At 34.3% G+C, this 17,235-nt stretch overlaps 1 protein-coding gene across 4 annotated transcripts in view; it reads left to right on the forward strand.

The window, feature by feature from the left end:
• Positions 1 to 17,235, forward strand: part of GPHN (gephyrin) — a 440,641-nt gene that overhangs the window by 235,485 nt on the left and 187,921 nt on the right. For 2 of the 4 annotated variants that reach the window (XM_045822936.1, XM_045822937.1), the window contains exon 8: positions 218 to 325. The exons of the other annotated variants lie outside the window; for them this stretch is intronic. In XM_045822936.1, coding sequence (XP_045678892.1) covers positions 218 to 325 — 108 coding nt within the window. The remainder of the gene's footprint in view (positions 1 to 217; positions 326 to 17,235) is intronic. 4 annotated transcript variants of the gene reach the window in all.

The following is a 17,235-nucleotide window of genomic DNA, read 5'->3' on the forward strand; positions in this document are numbered from 1 at the left end:
AAATGTATGTTCTTTCTTTTTTACTCTTAATTAAAAGAGTAAAAAGTACCACCAATTTCAATCTTAAGAAAAAGGGTTATAGCATTCGAAATCTAAACTGGTTTGACATTTCATTGTTCCATTTGTTTTTCACCCTTTTTCCTTTCCAGTCATTTTGCTTGTGTAGTTTCATGTTTTCTTGTCACTATATTCATAGTTGTTATGTGTTGTGCATTAGAAGCATCCATTCTACACCAGTCCTGCTGTTATCATGGCACACGGTGAGCAGCCCATCCCTGGTCTCATCAATTATTCCCATCATGCAACAGGCAGTGCAGATGAACGGGTAAGAGGCTTTTGCATAAATGATTTTGCAAGCATACCACCTACTTCCTATCATTGGAGGTAGGCTATAACATATTATGGAAGATGTGTTTTATTCTGAAGGATCTTCAGCAGTGCTTTTTTGTGAAAGTGTAAGTGCCACTGAGTATATTCATTCCATCACAGAATTTAATTGAATGGAGTTCCTCCTGTACCTAAACTACTCTAATATTATTAAGATTCTGTAGTATGTGGCAGTGAGCTTTCATCACATGACTTCCAAGAAATTCATTGCTCAGACTTTGTTTTTGTCTTTAGCAATTTTATCACATACCTTCAAATAAATTACCTGAATTTATTAAAGTAATCCCTTTAAGAGATTCACCTTATGTCTTAAAACCTAAACTGATTGGTCAGGCTAATATTTCATTTGTATTAACGTTGGATTTTTTTGCTCATGATTTTGCATCTTGTTTTCTTTTCCTTCACTATGTTCTCATTACAAGTATTTACAGAGTTGAGTCTGAATACAAATCCTAGATTCCTAATCTTCCAGTAGAAACTTCTAAGGATACATACCACTTCTTTCAGTCACTGGCTGAATTATATTTGCAAAAAATGCCAGGCTAGAAAAGATTAAAGTGATATTTTAGACTACGAATGCAAAACAAGAAAAAAAAATCTATCTCAATCCGCAACATGGATATAAACTGAGAGGAAAAAAAGAAGTACTAAATAAAATTTGACTTTAAATACTTAGGAAGACCAAAAACTCAGAATTTGGGGAAGCAGGGGGGTAGAGAACTAGTATCAGCAGTATCTTAGGAGATACACTACCAAAATGGGTATTTTAACCCTTACATCCAACAAGCACTGCGTGGTTGGAAATAAACTTGGGCTAGTCAAAGGACAAGTAGAAAATTTAAATATTGATTAGTAAAATTATCAATGAATTTCAGTTGACAACTAGTATGTGAATTCTCCATATGGCTCTGTTATAAATTACAAACAGTCAAAAATATTCCAAACTTGAAGCAGGGCTCTTTTTGTATTCTCATCTTATAAAACCACAACATCTCACAAAACAACAGCTACAATAATAATCCTGGTTTTCAGACTGAAGTATTTGTATGCATAACCAAACTTTTAACTTACTATATTTTGAGTTTTGTATTATTACACTCAAAATTATTTTAGTGACTTATATTTTAGTTCTTTCATGGATGGCACATAACTAGTACCATCCTGGATGCATGAAAGAGAAATTCATTATTATACACAATGGATTCCTTTTATTATTAGGATTTCATTCTCTGGAGAAACTAGTTGATAATGGCTGTTTAAGTATTCTAACTAGATGTCATAACTCAGGAACTTCTTATTTATTGACTGATATTCAATAATCCCCTCTTTTAGTATTATGGTCTTTCTCACAGATAACCCAGTTTTATAAGTAGACTTCCATTTTTTGTGCTTTCTATATATAAAAGACTATAATGTTCTAGTTTTTCGGAACTTGCATCCATAGAAAAGAATGAAAAAAGAAGAACTAGGTAACAGAAAATAATTAAAAGGAAGGTTTTTAATGTTTTTAATGCTCCTGAAGAAGTTATGTTAACTCTGTGAATGCTTATCCAGCACCAACGTCATTAATGAGCCTCATTGGTTCTCAGTACACTGGTTTATTGTCAGTGTTTTAGATCTCTACATGAGAACGTCATCCACAATTTATCTATGGACTATTTGGCTGATTTTTATAAGATTTACCCATGTAAAATTTAAAAATTAATTTTTGAAAAGGACAGTCCAATTGCCTGTTGGAGAGAAAACATCACAATTTCCCTCAGCTGGTTCCCAATCTGAGGCATGTGAAGCATTGTGGAATAATGTAAAATTATGCAACTTAAAATCAGAAAAACTAGATTTAAGTCCTGAGTTTCCCAGTTAACATTTGGGGCAAATTACTCAACATTCACAGTTCAGTTTCTCATGTATAAGATGGAAATATTAATCGTCCTGTGAGTTACAAGAAGTTATTTCTTTGTACCAAATAATGCATATCAGGGAAAATTATAACTATATAAATTTAGAGTTTAATATTTACAAAATTCTTTCTAGGCACCAAACTCTATACTTGATGCTCAGAATGCAAATATAATTAGATTGTTCTAGCCTATAAAGAATTCATAATATAACTAGGGAGTTATTTCTATTACTATTTTTTTTACTTTCCAAATTCAATTATCTACTTATGATAAAGAATGTGAAACCTGATCAATGTACTGGCTCTTCAATGGTTAATTACTAGTGATCTGGTTACTAGTTTTTGCTAAACTGATCAATTTGCTTTTTCAGAAAATAAAGAGGCTTGAGGAATGCCTCTTATAATAGGTATTTGTTAGTTGCCTCTCCAGCAGCCATTTCCCATTTCCTCTTTCTAGCTCTATACTGCATTTCCCAGTCACATGGTTTGGTGGAGGACTGACTAAACCTCCAGGACAGGTTGGCTTACTATAGTCAGCATATCCATTTCACATAGCCAGAGTTTTTAGTTCAAGAAACACCTAATTCAAGCTAGTAGGAGCAAGTGGGTCTCATCTCTTAAGTTTTATTTGAACTGCTGGGGATACCAATTCTCTGTTTCTTACAAATTTCTCTGGGAAATACACAGCCTCAAGAATTTAATCTTGGGACCATGAAAGGAATAACTGGCAATAATGGAACCAACAGTAAAGAAGCAGTCCTGAGGAACAGAAGAGAAAGAGAGCCATTGGGTCCTGTTCACAAGATTTGAACCGCTCGCTCAAACCCCTGTTGAGCTCTACCCACCTCTTTACTTTTCAGTTACATGAGCCAATAAATTACTTTTAAAAAGTTAATTAGAGATAGAAATGGGCATACTGTTGTCTGTAAACCAAAAAGCATCTTAACTAATATACCTCAGTAAATACCATCTCATCAAACAGGTGAAAAGTCTTTCTTATAATGACAAATATACCAAATAGGAATCCCCAAAGTTTTATATTTGAGTGAGAATCCTGTTTCAAAAGGATAGGAAGTAGGGGAATGTGACACAAAGAGGGTAAAGAAGGAAAATAAATCCTGTCCCTCTGTGGTTGCTAAATAAGGGTGATGGTTTTTTCAGAGACTGGATCTAAATTTGAAGAAATTAAAACTTGTGCAATGCTGCTTCAAAGCAACTTATAGTTTAAAAAATCCAAGTCATAATGACAGGCAAAGAGGAATTAAAGACAAAGGAAAAAGATATCCAAAGAGATACATAATAGGAAATCTTGTCTCACTAACAGAAATAAAATCTTCTGGAAAAGTTCAGCATAATAATGATTATCCCCAGCCTCTACTGCATACAAGAAAACCTGCTGCTTGCCCTGGGAAGAAAAAGAATTGCTGATTTCCTATTGGTAAAGGATAGGGAGAAAACAATATGTTGAATTCAAAAGTCCAGTTAGAATGAGCAAACTGCCATCCTATTGATTTGTCTGAAAATAAATGATACCATTACAAAAAGAAACAGAAATACTTAAAAAGTTCTGATAAGAAAATCACCCTGGCTGGTATAGCTCAGAGGACTGAGGGCTGGCTTACAAACCAAGAGGTTACCAGTTCTCTCCCCAGTCAGGGCATATTCCTGGGTTGCAGGCCAGTAGGGAGCGTGTAGGGGGCATGTGAGAGGCAACCACACATTTGTTTCCCTCTCTTCCTCCCTCCTTCCCCTCTCTCTAAAAATAAATACAAAGTCTTAAAAAAAAAGAAAAAAATCAAACAACATAAACATATATGGACATATATGGCAGGAAAAGTCCATCCATTGTTAAATTACAAGAACAATATGTGCAACACTCATGTAGCCTGGCAGCCAAGGAGAGTGGACTGGAATGCGTGTGCCTGAACAATGACAATTTCACTGTGCTAATCAGTGGGGGTGGTAGAAGCCTCTGAGTGAATATGTGTACCGTGTGGCCATCGCATTCAAAATGACTGAGCAAGTAGAGCAACAAATATGCATTGAATTTTGTATTAAGCTTGAACATTCCTCCACAGAAATTATTCAGGCGAATCAGAAGCCCACAGCTATGGGCAACTGCTGATCGAACGCTTGATCACAACAACACACTGCTCAGGCATCACGTCTCGTGTAGAGTTTTTTTGGCAAAACATCAAAACAACCAGGTAATTCAGCCCCACTACAGTCCAGATTTGGTGATCTGTGACTTTGGGCTTTTCCCAAAACTAAAATCACCTTCGAAAGAGAAGAGGTTTCAGACCATCAATAAGATTCAGGAAAATATGATGGGGACTGGGAGAACTGTGTGAGGTTCCACAGTGCTTACTTCAAGGGGACTGAGGTGTCACTGTCCTATGTACAATGTTTCTTATATCTCCTATCTTATTCAATAAATGTCTCTATTTTTCATATTACATGGTTGGGCACCTTCTGGACAGACCTCATGTGATGACCAGAAGATGGTTTAACTTTGGGTGGTGGGCATGCAATGCAATATACAGATCTTGTATCATAAAAATGTACACTTAAACATATAAGATCCTATTAACCAATACAACCACAATATATTTAATTAAAAAATTAAAAGATATAATTAGGTTTGCTAGATGCATCACAATTGTAAATTTCATGGGAAGTTAGCATATCAAAAAAGAAGCCCAGCCTTCTCTAGGCTAAATTTATATAAATAAAAGTTATAGCTATTTCAGCAATTGCATGCTTCATATAAAAACAGTCAGTTCTCTCATAATGTCTTTATGGTAAGGAGAAATGCTGCTCAAAATTTTTGAAATAGCTATATTTTATCCCCAATAGAAAATTTTACTCTTCCATTCTGATATTGTTGGTTACAGTTAGTAGTTGTGGCTATAAAGTCTCTGTTATCTACTGATGGATTTTGATGCTTCCCTGAACTACTGATACTTCAAAGAATATACTCTTGGCTACAGACTTCTTAAGTGACATTGCTTAGACAACTTTTAGAGGACAACAGTGGACCACGTTAGTATATCTAAACCCTTTTTAGTCTAGAAGCTGGAAGGTTCATGAAAGCAGACTGCATACATCCAGTGGAATGAGAATTAATTACACAGGACTGAATAAACTAAAAAAATTTTTCCATGCTATTTATTTACAACATTATTGATGTTGTATCAAATGTTTTTTCTGATATGTGAGGAAGTTCTTTTCCTCCATTAGCTTTGTGTTACACAATTTAGTAGATCCTGATTTCTTAAAACTAAATGAAAATTTAGAATGATATTCAGAAACTCTTACTGTTTTGACAATATATAATGACCTTCTTCACAATATAGTGATTTTCCTATATATATTGGACAAATTGATGGTGAAATGGTTCTCACTTAATCTGACAGGACTGCCACTTTTTAAGAACAAGGATTGGCTGTATTCATAAAGCTGGGACTCACAAAGCCCTCCCAGGAATTAAATGACCTGGTATCTAGAATAGAGGGTCTAAGCCTTATTTATATGAGGTAAAAAAGGTGAGTTATACATGCTAATGAAATTTTGGTAATTGAAATTCTGGAGAAGAGAAGTCACCCAACTGACAGATACTTGCAGATGAAATAGGGTGAAGAGAGTTTCTTGGGCTTGGTTTCCTATTCTTGTCATGGCAAAAATAAAGACTTTGAAAAGCAGAGTCTGAGACTCCCTATGAAAACTTTGAGACAGAAGTTAATTTTGTGGCCTCTATATGCAAAGCAAACTTACTGAGGCCATATTGTTAACTAATATCTTGCTGTACCTACATAAATCATCAGGCCAAAACTAAGCCATTCTTTCGTGTCCCAATATCTCCGAGACTATTACGATCATGGGGTGGGGGAAAGCTGTCAGAAAACATGGGAAAGAAAGACTATGAATCATACCGACTTTTCATGGTCTTTCACTATTTCCAACTCTGCAAGTTACAGAAAATCAATACTAGTACAAACCATTGTTGTCTATAAAAATGCAAATAAATTCTGTCTGGAGAAGGAACACTTGATTATTGCCCTGTGTATACTGACCAAGTTTGTATCTATTTATAAATTCATCCTAGCCTTCGAGGCTATTGATATATATGTGTGTCCCTTGAATTTTTCTTTGAACTGGTTGTAACAGCTTACTGTTCTCTCATTAATTAACTAGTTAAATCTTTGACACGGATTTATTTTACATTTCTATGACTAGTATGACTCAACCTTTAAAACTATTAATTTTTAACATATATTGTGGTCCCTATTTGGTTTCATTAATTTATCTAAATATATTTTTGACTCCACTGGTGTTTATAGCTTAAAGCTGTGTTGCTTGAATCAGTAAACTTCATGAGTAAACATACTCTATTTACAGTTCTTAGACTATGCAATGCATTTTATCATTCAAGTATTTTAAGCCAACATCTAAATATCCCAATTCTAATTTTTGAGAAGAATTTATGGCTAGTCATTTCCCAGAACATAGCCCTGTTTCGTTCTCTCTTGTGCCAAGAGGTGCTATAGCAGAGTGGTCAAGACTGCTGATTCAGGAGCCAGATGGCTAGGATTTGAGTATCAGTTTATTCACTAGCTACTTATATGCCCTTAGCCTCTTTGTGTTTCTATTTATTCATGGGTAAAATGACAATGTATGTAAAGTGTTGACACATGTAAGATATTTAGAAGAGTGACTGAACACAATTAATATTAAGATACTAAATAATTGTGAATAAAAACATAAGGATATATACATCCTTATGTTTATCCTTGTTATATCCTTGCTGTATATATATCCAGAAGGTGCCCAACCATGTAATATGAAAAATAGAGACATTTATTGAATAAGATAGGAGATATAAGAAACATTGTACATAGGACAGTGACACCTCAGTCCCCTTCGAAGTAAGCACTGTGGAACCTCACACAGTTCTCCCAGTCCCCATGAGCTCCCCATCGTATTTTCCTGAATCTTATTGATGGTCTGAAACCTCTTCTCTTTCGAAGGTGATTTTAGTTTTGGGAAAAGCCCAAAGTCACAGATCACCAAATCTGGACTGTAGTGGGGCTGAATTACCTGGTTGTTTTGATGTTTTGCCAAAAAACTCTACACGAGACGTGATGCCTGAGCAGTGTGTTGTTGTGATCAAGCGTTCGATCAGCAGTTGCCCATAGCTGTGGGCTTCTGATTCGCCTGAATAATTTCTGTGGAGGAATGTTCAAGCTTAATACAAAATTCAATGCATATTTGTTGCTCTACTTGCTCAGTCATTTTGAATGCGATGGCCACACGGTACACATATTCACTCAGAGGCTTCTACCACCCCCACTGATTAGCACAGTGAAATTGTCATTGTTCAGGCACATGCATTCCAGTCCACTCTCCTTGGCTGCCAGGCTACATGAGTGTTGCACATATTGTTCTCGTAATATTAACAATGGCTGGACTTTTTCCAGAAAGGCCTCATATATTAGGCTCCCTCCACTCTCCGCCACCCCTACTTACTTCCCTCTAGTAACCACCACACTGCTGTCAGTGTCCACAACTTTCAGTTTTATATCCCACTTATGAGTGAAATCATATATTCTTAGCTTTTTCTGACTAAATTCACTTAGCATAATATTAAGATCTATTTATGTTGTTACAAATGGCATTATTTCTTCTTTTCTTGTGTCTGAGTATTATTCTGGTATGTATATGTGCCACATCTTAAAATCATCAGACACCAAATTGCCAAAACAATCCTGAGATAAAAGAACTAAGCTGTAAGTATCACACTACCTGACTTCAAATTATATTACAGAGCTATGTTAATCAAAACCGTATGCTATTGACAGAAAACCACACAAGTCAATTGAACAAAATCAAGAGCCCAGAAATACAACCACATGTATATGGGCAGATAATTTTTGACAAAGGACTCAAAGACACACAAGGGCAAAAAGAAAGCCTCTTCAGTAAATTGTGGTGGGAAAATTGGAAAGCCTCATACAAATGCATGAAAGTAGATTCATTTGTCCCCATATAAAAATTAATTTTAAATGGATCAAAGAGCGCTGGCCAGGTTAGACCTTTGGTTGGAGCATCATCCCATATACGAAAAGGATGCAGGTTCGATCCCCAGTCAGGGCACATCCCTGGGTTGCAGGTTGGATCCCTGGTCATTGTGTATGTGGGAGACAACCAATCAGTGTTTCACTTTCTCTCCCTTCTTCCTCCTCTAAAAATCAGTGATCGTTGCCTCAGGTAAGGATTTAAAAAGTAAAATAAGTGGATCAAAGACCTACAGATAGGATCTGAAACAATAAATGACCTAATTATATCTTTCTTCACTCTTTTTCTATATTGAAAGAACCAATCTTAGTAATTTCTAGGAGCTTGCTGGGAAAACTCAAAGATAGTTTCAGGTGAAACAATACTCTGAAATTGTTTAAATTTGTTTTATATGTAGGATTCAATTTTGAGTTGTCAGAAGAAATTTACATACTTCATTTCTTTTTTTTTTTAATTCTATTTATTTTTAGTTTTATAGAGAGGGGAAGGGAAGGAGAGAGGAAGAGAAACATCAATGTGTGGCTATGTCTCACATACCCCCTACTGGGGAATCTGGCCCACAACCTGGGCATGTGCCCTGACTGGGAATCAAACCAGCAACCTTCTGATTCACAGGCCCGCGCTGAATCCACTGAGCTATACCAGCCAGGGCCATACTTCATTTCTGATATTAAGTATCCTGTAGGCCCGTGAAATAATTTTTGGTAGCCTTTTAATTAAGATGACAACAAAACATTAGTAAAAGCATAAAAGTTAACACAATTGTTAAGAATTAGTTCTTTCATAAGTGAGGAACCTTTGTTATTTGTTTTTTCCCCCTTAAATACTCAAGCATCTAATAAAGTTAACATATAGCACAGAAAATTATTCTGGTAAGACAGCATTTCTGCTGAGTAGATTATATAGATAAGTATGTAAAGGCATTAATCAAAGGAGAACAGCACATCAAAATTAAGCAAATTTTTTATATTCAACACATTTTATAATTTATTTTTCAGGCTCAGGTATTAAAAGTCAAAGGAAATAAACTTTACTTTTTAAGTTTTAGTCTTCATTATATTCTTTCAGATATTCTTGAATAAACTTTAAAGTATATTCTTTTTTTTTTAAGATTTTATTTATTTATTTTTTAGAGAGGGAAGGGAGGGAGAAAGAGAGAGAGAGAGAAACATCAATGTGCGGTTGCTGGGGGTCATGGCCTGCAACCCAGATATGTACCCTGACTGGGAATCGAACCTGCCACACTCTGGTTCGCAGCCCGCGCTCAATCCACTGAGCTACGCCAGCCAGGGCTTTTAAAGTATATTCTTAAGCACACTTTACTTTAGGACTGCAGCCTTTGTCAGATGATCCACAAGATGAAAACTATCTTCATAATACTGTGATACAATTTACTTAACATGCCATATGTTAATCCTTGCTTTTTTCAAATAAACTAATAAAATTTTAAAATTTTTGCTTTGTGTTGATTTATAATGCAGTAAATAATGAAAATGATAACCCACTTGTACAAAAGCTGTAGGAGTTCCAAATAAATTTTAAATGTGTAAATGGTTTAGAGACCAAAAGCTTGAAACTGCTTTAGACAAAATTTTTTGGCCTTAAAAAAACAAAAGCACATGCCCAGTTGTACTTCTCTAACACTCTTGCTCCTATGGTAACTTCAGTGACTCATATTAATTATAACCTTTAATGAAAGTAAGACATTTTTACTTCACAGAGACAATCAGGAGGGATAGGTAATTAAGAATTATCTGAATACATACATGTATTTTGGCAGACAGTAAAGCTCAAGTATATACATATAGTTTTCTACAACATACAATTCTTTGCTTGTTGAGTTCAAAATGAAGAAATGGACAAATAAAAAAGAACCATAAACAGCACTCTGTCATCTTTCACCCAATAGAGAATAAAAATCTGTAATGCATTTACAGAGATCACCAAATGGTCAAAAACCAACGTCCCAATCACTGCTGCCACAAATGAGCAATAATTTTCTGGCAGTGCAAAAACTAGAAACAGATGAAACACAAATCAATATGATGGGGTTTTTATTTCAGTTTTTTTAAGCCTAGAAGAAACAAACAGTTATATAATTTCTATTGGCATTTGAGTTTCACCTCTGGTTGCAAAGAAAAGATACTTGTGGGCTTAATTAAGCAAGTGCTTAAAATTGTACTCCAACAGCAGTTTGTTATAATAGCTAAATCCACTGGGCATCTCAGTGGATGGTCTCTAAAACTGCTGAAAAACAAGTTCTTTTTTTTTTTTTAGGATTTTATTTATTTATTTTTAGAGAGGGGAAGGGAGGGGCAGAGAGAGAGAGAGAGAGAAACATCAGTGTGCGATTACTGGGGTTCATGGCCTGCAACCCAGGCATGTACCCTGACTGGGAATCGAACCTGCGACACTTTGGTTCGCAGCCCACGCTCAATCCACTGAGCTATGCCAGCCAGGGAAAAACCAAGTTATTAAATATAAAAATTTAATACAGATATCAAATGAATGCATATCAAAGATGTTATTTTATTCATAATTAATGAGGATCACAGATATTACAACTAGTTCACAGAAAATAGAGTGCAACTATGTAGGCATTAGGAATGCTGAAATGAATTTACAAATAGATGCAATACTTGGTCATTATCTGCAAAGTAGTCCATTATACCTCCAATAGAATCATTTGGACCAAAACCATTTACATTACTATCAGTTTTTACAATTTAGAATTGTAGAATAGCCGAAAGGCTATGAACAGTGCAGATAATCCAGAATTGTCCACTACACAGGACACCTAGTAATACTGTATTCTCCATTTCAAAGTCTTTCACAACTTTTCTTGACTTAAAAGGAATACAATGATGTGTGGATGTTTACAAAAAATGAAATTTTTGTTGAAGATGTTCATGTGCCTAGTTTGCATTTTTATTGTTTATACTGTTTGTTTCTACTCATATGGATTCTACAAAGCAGGATTTTGTAGAGGCTGTATAATTTTTAATAACTAATGGATGTTTGAAATCTTTACATAACTATTATGGTTAATAAAGGAATGTCTTGTTAGGATGCCAATTTTTTTTCCCAACATTGACCTTTGAGTAATATTGTTGGATTAATTATGTATGTAAGTGTGATGAATTAGTAGTAAATATTACTTGGGCTAACATATGTTCTCATAAGTTTTTTACAAAGTTCACTATTATTTTATGAATAAAATAAGTAGAAAAGTATGTTAAAATAAAGTACACAGGCCTTTTTCAAATCTGGAAAGCAGTATTCATTGTACTTAACATGAGCTTTCACATCTGGTAGTTTTAGTTCTGTCAGTTATTAATTCTGACATTGGATAAATTACTTCTTCCTAAGCCCCAGTCTTCTCTAACATTTCTAATAGAAATAACAATGATATTAACTCTATTATCACTTCATGAATAATTTATGAATATTTAAGAAAATGGATTTAGTTGCACTTAACATGGTATCTGGGTAAACATTTAATAGTAGGAGGTTGATATCCTCACTGTTACTAACTCAACCTTCAGATATTACTTATGCAATTCTCCCTTCACACCTCTTTCTTTGCCCAACCAGACAGTCCTTTCTTTTTCCTTCTTTTTCAGCCTTTAGCCATCTTTTAAGCCCTAGCTCAGTGAGTGGTTCTTACATTTTTATTAATGGTAACCTCCTTTCAGAATGTGATTAATGTTGCTGAACCTCTCCAAAGGCTCAGATACACACACATTGAATACAAGCATTCTGAACCCTACTCTTTGTCGGGCTAATGTTTGGTTATTCTTTCTGTTCCAGTTTAAGTATCTCTTTCTCACAAAAATACTTGTCTGATCTGCTTCCCCCAACCTAAATTATTACAGTTATTCTTTCTCATAGCACCATGTTCTTTTCCTTTATAGCACTTATCACAATTTCCAGTTATATATTTATTCATTTGTTTGATTTATATGTATGTAGAGTATAAGGTCCATGAGGATAAGGATTACATCTCTCAGTTTATATAATCTATCCAACATCCAACAGAGCTTGGCATGTAGTATATACTATGTAAATATTTGTTATGTATGTTCCATGAAAAAATACAGAGCCTCATATATCTCTAAGGAGTAGATGTCCATTAATTAACTTTGTAAGACAGGTGTAAAACTACAAAATAAGGAGAATACAATCACTAATAGTGTGATAACTTTGCATGGTGACAGATTCTTACTAAACTTACTATGGTGATCATGTCACAAACTACATAAATGTCAAATCACTGTGTCGTACCTCTGAAACCAATATAATATTGTATGCCAACTATATTTTAATAATCATAAATAAAGATATATTTTATAATGCCCTTGATATATAAGGAATCTTCTAAGAAATAGACAAAAAAACCAGCATATTCTCTCCCAGTAGTAAGCCATTATATTAAACAACTATATTAATAATAATAATAGATAACTTTTGAATGCTGTAGTATAGAGCAGACACCAGCCTAACTGTTTTATATATACCATCAGAAATTGATACTGAAATGTAGGTACCAATAAGATTATCCCTTTTCATTTTCCTGAAAGGCAAATTTACATAGGAAAACAAATGTTAATAAAGACTCTGATTAATACCATTGAGAACAACAAAAATTCTAAAATAATTTTTAATGGGAGAATAATTTTAGTAAGTATAGATAACCCTTGTAAGAAACATTCATATGAATATTTACATTTATATAAAGGTAGGTTATAGTCACACCTTACATGTTTACTGTCTAGAAAAAAGTCATAAAGTATGTATTTTCTTTGTATATTCTTGTGGGTTTTTTGTTTCATTGATTTTAATCTAAATTCAGGTCTTCATATTTATTCTTGTTAAATTTCATTTTGCTATAGTCAACTACTCAGCCTAAGGAGATCTTTTTGAAATCTATATTGACCATTCAGTATACTACCTGTTTTTTGTAGCTCTATCACCTACAGATGTATTAACTATGCTTACATCCAAGTCACTGTTACAACATTTTTTGAGGGTAGGCCATTGCACATACTACCAGAAACCCTATTGGCTACAATTGCTTGATCAGCGAACATATTTTTCTCTTACAGTCATCAAAACCCACTTTCTTTATCTTGTCCACAAGACTTTTATGAATGACTTGTCAGATAGCTTACTAACTCAAGGTACACTAGTTTTATCCTATAGTTTTATCCTATAGTTTTATCCTTCAGTAAAATTTTCATTATACTTATTCATAGCCTTTAAAAGATTAGTACCAAAACTCTGGGAAGATACATAATATATATTTTCTGAAACAACCCAATTAGGTATTCATGTGCCATCTATTTTTATTATTCAGATCCATTTTGAAAATGTCATTTCAATGCCCACTGATTGCTGTGGTTTCTTTTGAGAAATCAACTGTTACTCTTATTGAGTACTTCTTGTCTAAGTTGCTTGTCTTTTACTGCTTTCAGGATTCTCTTTGTCTTTTATTCTTGACAGATTGATTATAATGTCTCTTGGTTAAATATCTTTGAGTTTATCCAGCTTGGGGTTTATGAGCTTCTTGGATATGTAGATTCATGTGTTCATCAAATTTGGAAAATTTTCAGGCATGATTTCTTCAACTATTACCTCTGCCAGTTTCTTCTCCACTGGAACTATCATGCATGTCTTGGTAAAGTCATTGGTGCCCCATACGTTTGATGAGTCTTGTTTATTTTTCTTTATTCTTTTTTTTCTGCTCCTAAAACTAGATATGCTAAATTGATTTAATTTCAAGTTCATTAATTCTTTTTTTCTTCTTGTTCAATTATGCTGCTGAACCCCCTCCCCAGTTGGCTTTTCATTTGAGTTATTATATTCTCCAACTTTTGAATTTGTATTTGGTTCCCTTTTATTTCTTTATTTTTATTGATATTTCCTATTGACAAGACAGTATTTCCATGCTTTATGTAGTTTCTTGTCCATGGTTATCTTTAGCTCTTTTGATATATTTCAAATACTTAGTTTATAGTTTTTGTGTAGTCAATTCAGTGTCTGGGCTTTCTCAGGGACAGTTTCTATTTATTCCTTCTTTTTGTTGAAAACTGGATTTTTTAAATATTATAAGTGGCAATCTGGAAATCATACTCTCCTTTCTCTTTGGAGTATGTTATTGCTGCTTGCTATTATTTTGTTGATTAACTTTTCTGAACTATTTTTGTCAAGTCTATTATTCTTTTCTGTATGTGGCAACTGAAGTCTCTGTACCATTAGCTTCATGGTCAGCTAATGACTCAACAGAGATTTTCTTAAATACCTTGAAAAAATATACATACAGAAAAAGAGAAGTCTTCAGTTCTTTGCAGATGGGTTCTTTGTATGTATCAGGGCATGTCTTCATCACTCAGCCAGGCAGTTTACAACTCTGCCTTACCCTTCACTTCCTGATTGTGCAGTCTGAACTTCAACAAAAAGTGAAAGATCAGGTGAAGTCTTGCAAGAATAAGCCTAACCCTGGGCATGTGCATGAGTTTTTATATTCTCAGGAATATCTTGGAACTTTTCAAAGCCCTTATACCTGAATATTTCAGTTACTCTATTGTTTGTCCCAACTGTTATTCTTTGCTAGGACAGAGGTATTTAACATATCTGCTTTTAAATTTTGACAATTACTGCCCGCCGCCCCCAAGGTTAGTTTCCTGAACTCTGGAATTGTTCCAAGCCAGGAGAAGCAAAGGCAAGCCTTTCAAGTGTGTCCTTCAGTGAGCCAACAGACATGTTGAAATAAACAGCTACAATTTCTGAGAATAAGGTTTGTTCTCCTTCAGTTGTAAGAATCTTTACCAGGAATGTCTACTGTGTCTTCAAGGCCACCACTGAGCTGTATAGTGGGTGATTCATTGGTTTTGTTTTTTAATTAATTAAACCTTCCCCTAGTTACTATAAAGTTTTGATTAGTTTCTAGATTTCTGGTAAAGTTGATTCTGATATTATTGCTAGTTAAATCTCCTCTTTAGTGGAAGGATGGACTTTTGGTGTTCCTACCTTGACATTTCCACAGGAAGGATTCCTTTTAAGACAGAAACTACTCACTATAAAAGAAACTATTGATAGATTTAACTATATTAAAGTTAAAAATTTATCAAAAGGCATGATAAGCCTTAGAGTAGGAATAGATATTTTCACCATATAAAACTGATGAATGACTAGTTACTCAGAATAAATACAGGCATATAATTTTTAATTCAATAGAAAAGAGCAATACAATAAGGGGAAATTAGGCAAAAGACTTGAACGGGGACTTTACAAAAGAGATGACTAATCTCTTTTTTAAGAGATGACTAAATGACTAATAAACATGAAAAGGTACTTATTCTCACTAACAGTGTAAGGAAAATTAAAACCACCATAAGATATTATTACTACCTACCAGAATTGACTAAAATTAATAATATTGACATTAGGTAGAGGTAAACTGTGGAGTAAGAGCAACTGTTATTCTCTTTTGATAGACATACAAATTGGCTTAACCAATTTAGAAATTTGTAAAAGAAGGTATTCAGCTCTGACTGGTGTGGCTCAGTAGATTGGGTGTCATCCCATAAACTGAAAGTTCATCAGATGGAGTCCCAGTGAGAGCACATGCCTGGGTGGCAGGCCAGGTCCCAGGTTGGGGGCATGTGAGAAGCAACCGATTGATGTTTCTCTTACACATTGGTGTTTCGCTCCCTTTCTCCTTCCCTCCCACTCTCTCTAAATAATAAAAAATAAAATATTTTTAAAAGAAGGTATTCATACCCTATAACAGTAATTCTTTTCCTGGATATTTATATCTTTGAATTAATGCATGTGGGAATTATGGTACGTGAACAAGAATACTCATAGTAGCGTTATTCATAATGTCTCCAAAATGAAAACAATACAAATATCCATCAGCAAAGTAATCCATATTTATTGCCTCCTTTTTCTAACATCCAGCTTTTTTCTTTATGTCTTATAATCAAGATTTATCTTCATGAAATAAGCTTTCTCTCAGGCAATTAATGACTACCCCCATCTTATTTAGTGTCTCTCTTTTCTTTTTATCTGTCTTGGTATATTCTTGCAATATGATCTTTGTCTGTATGATCTTACCTATCTATATATCTCCCCCAACCATATCTGTGCAAATAATTTTTAAGTATCTCTAGCATAAGTTTCTTTTTTGAGATGAGTTGAAAATTTATTTCCAGGCTACATAATGAAATTGCAAATTTATGGTTGCCAAAATTGACAGGACCCACAGGGATGACTGGTAATTTCTTTGGCAAATTATTAGTTGTCTTTCATTCTCATTCATTCATCTCAAAGCATTAATCCAGATTTTTGTGACTAGTCTTCTAAGAAGTTATCTTTCTCACCTGTTTTCTCATCAGTAGATCTTTACTCCAACTACCAAAGAGAAGGGTACTACTGAATATCTCACTTTGTTCCCTCAAAATTACCTTATTTTATTATACTTACTTGCTTCTTTATTTTTACTTTTTTTCCTTTACTGGTAACTGCTTTAATTAATAGAACTAATGGCTTCTTTTCAACTCCCGTTTCTCCAGTATTTATAGATTTTAACATCTTGAAAGTTTATTCTGTTTTTCCTTCCCTTATAGCCACTCTTTCTTGATTTTCCTCTTTTGTCTCTAACAGTTTCTTAAAAAGAGGAAGACAACAGTATGAAAGTTAACAGGAAAAAGGGCTTGGGGGAAGATGAAGAGTGTAAAGAGGTTCAAATATACATACGGTGACAGGAGACTAGACTTTGGGTGGTGAGCACACAATGCAGTTTACAGATGAATATTATAGAATTGTGCACTCGAAACTTATATGCTATTATTAACCAGTATCACCCCCAA

This window comes from Phyllostomus hastatus, unplaced genomic scaffold (genome assembly GCF_019186645.2).
Source record: "Phyllostomus hastatus isolate PE091 unplaced genomic scaffold, TTU_PhHast_1.1 phas_scaffold_501, whole genome shotgun sequence".
Lineage (NCBI taxonomy): Eukaryota > Metazoa > Chordata > Mammalia > Chiroptera > Phyllostomidae > Phyllostomus > Phyllostomus hastatus.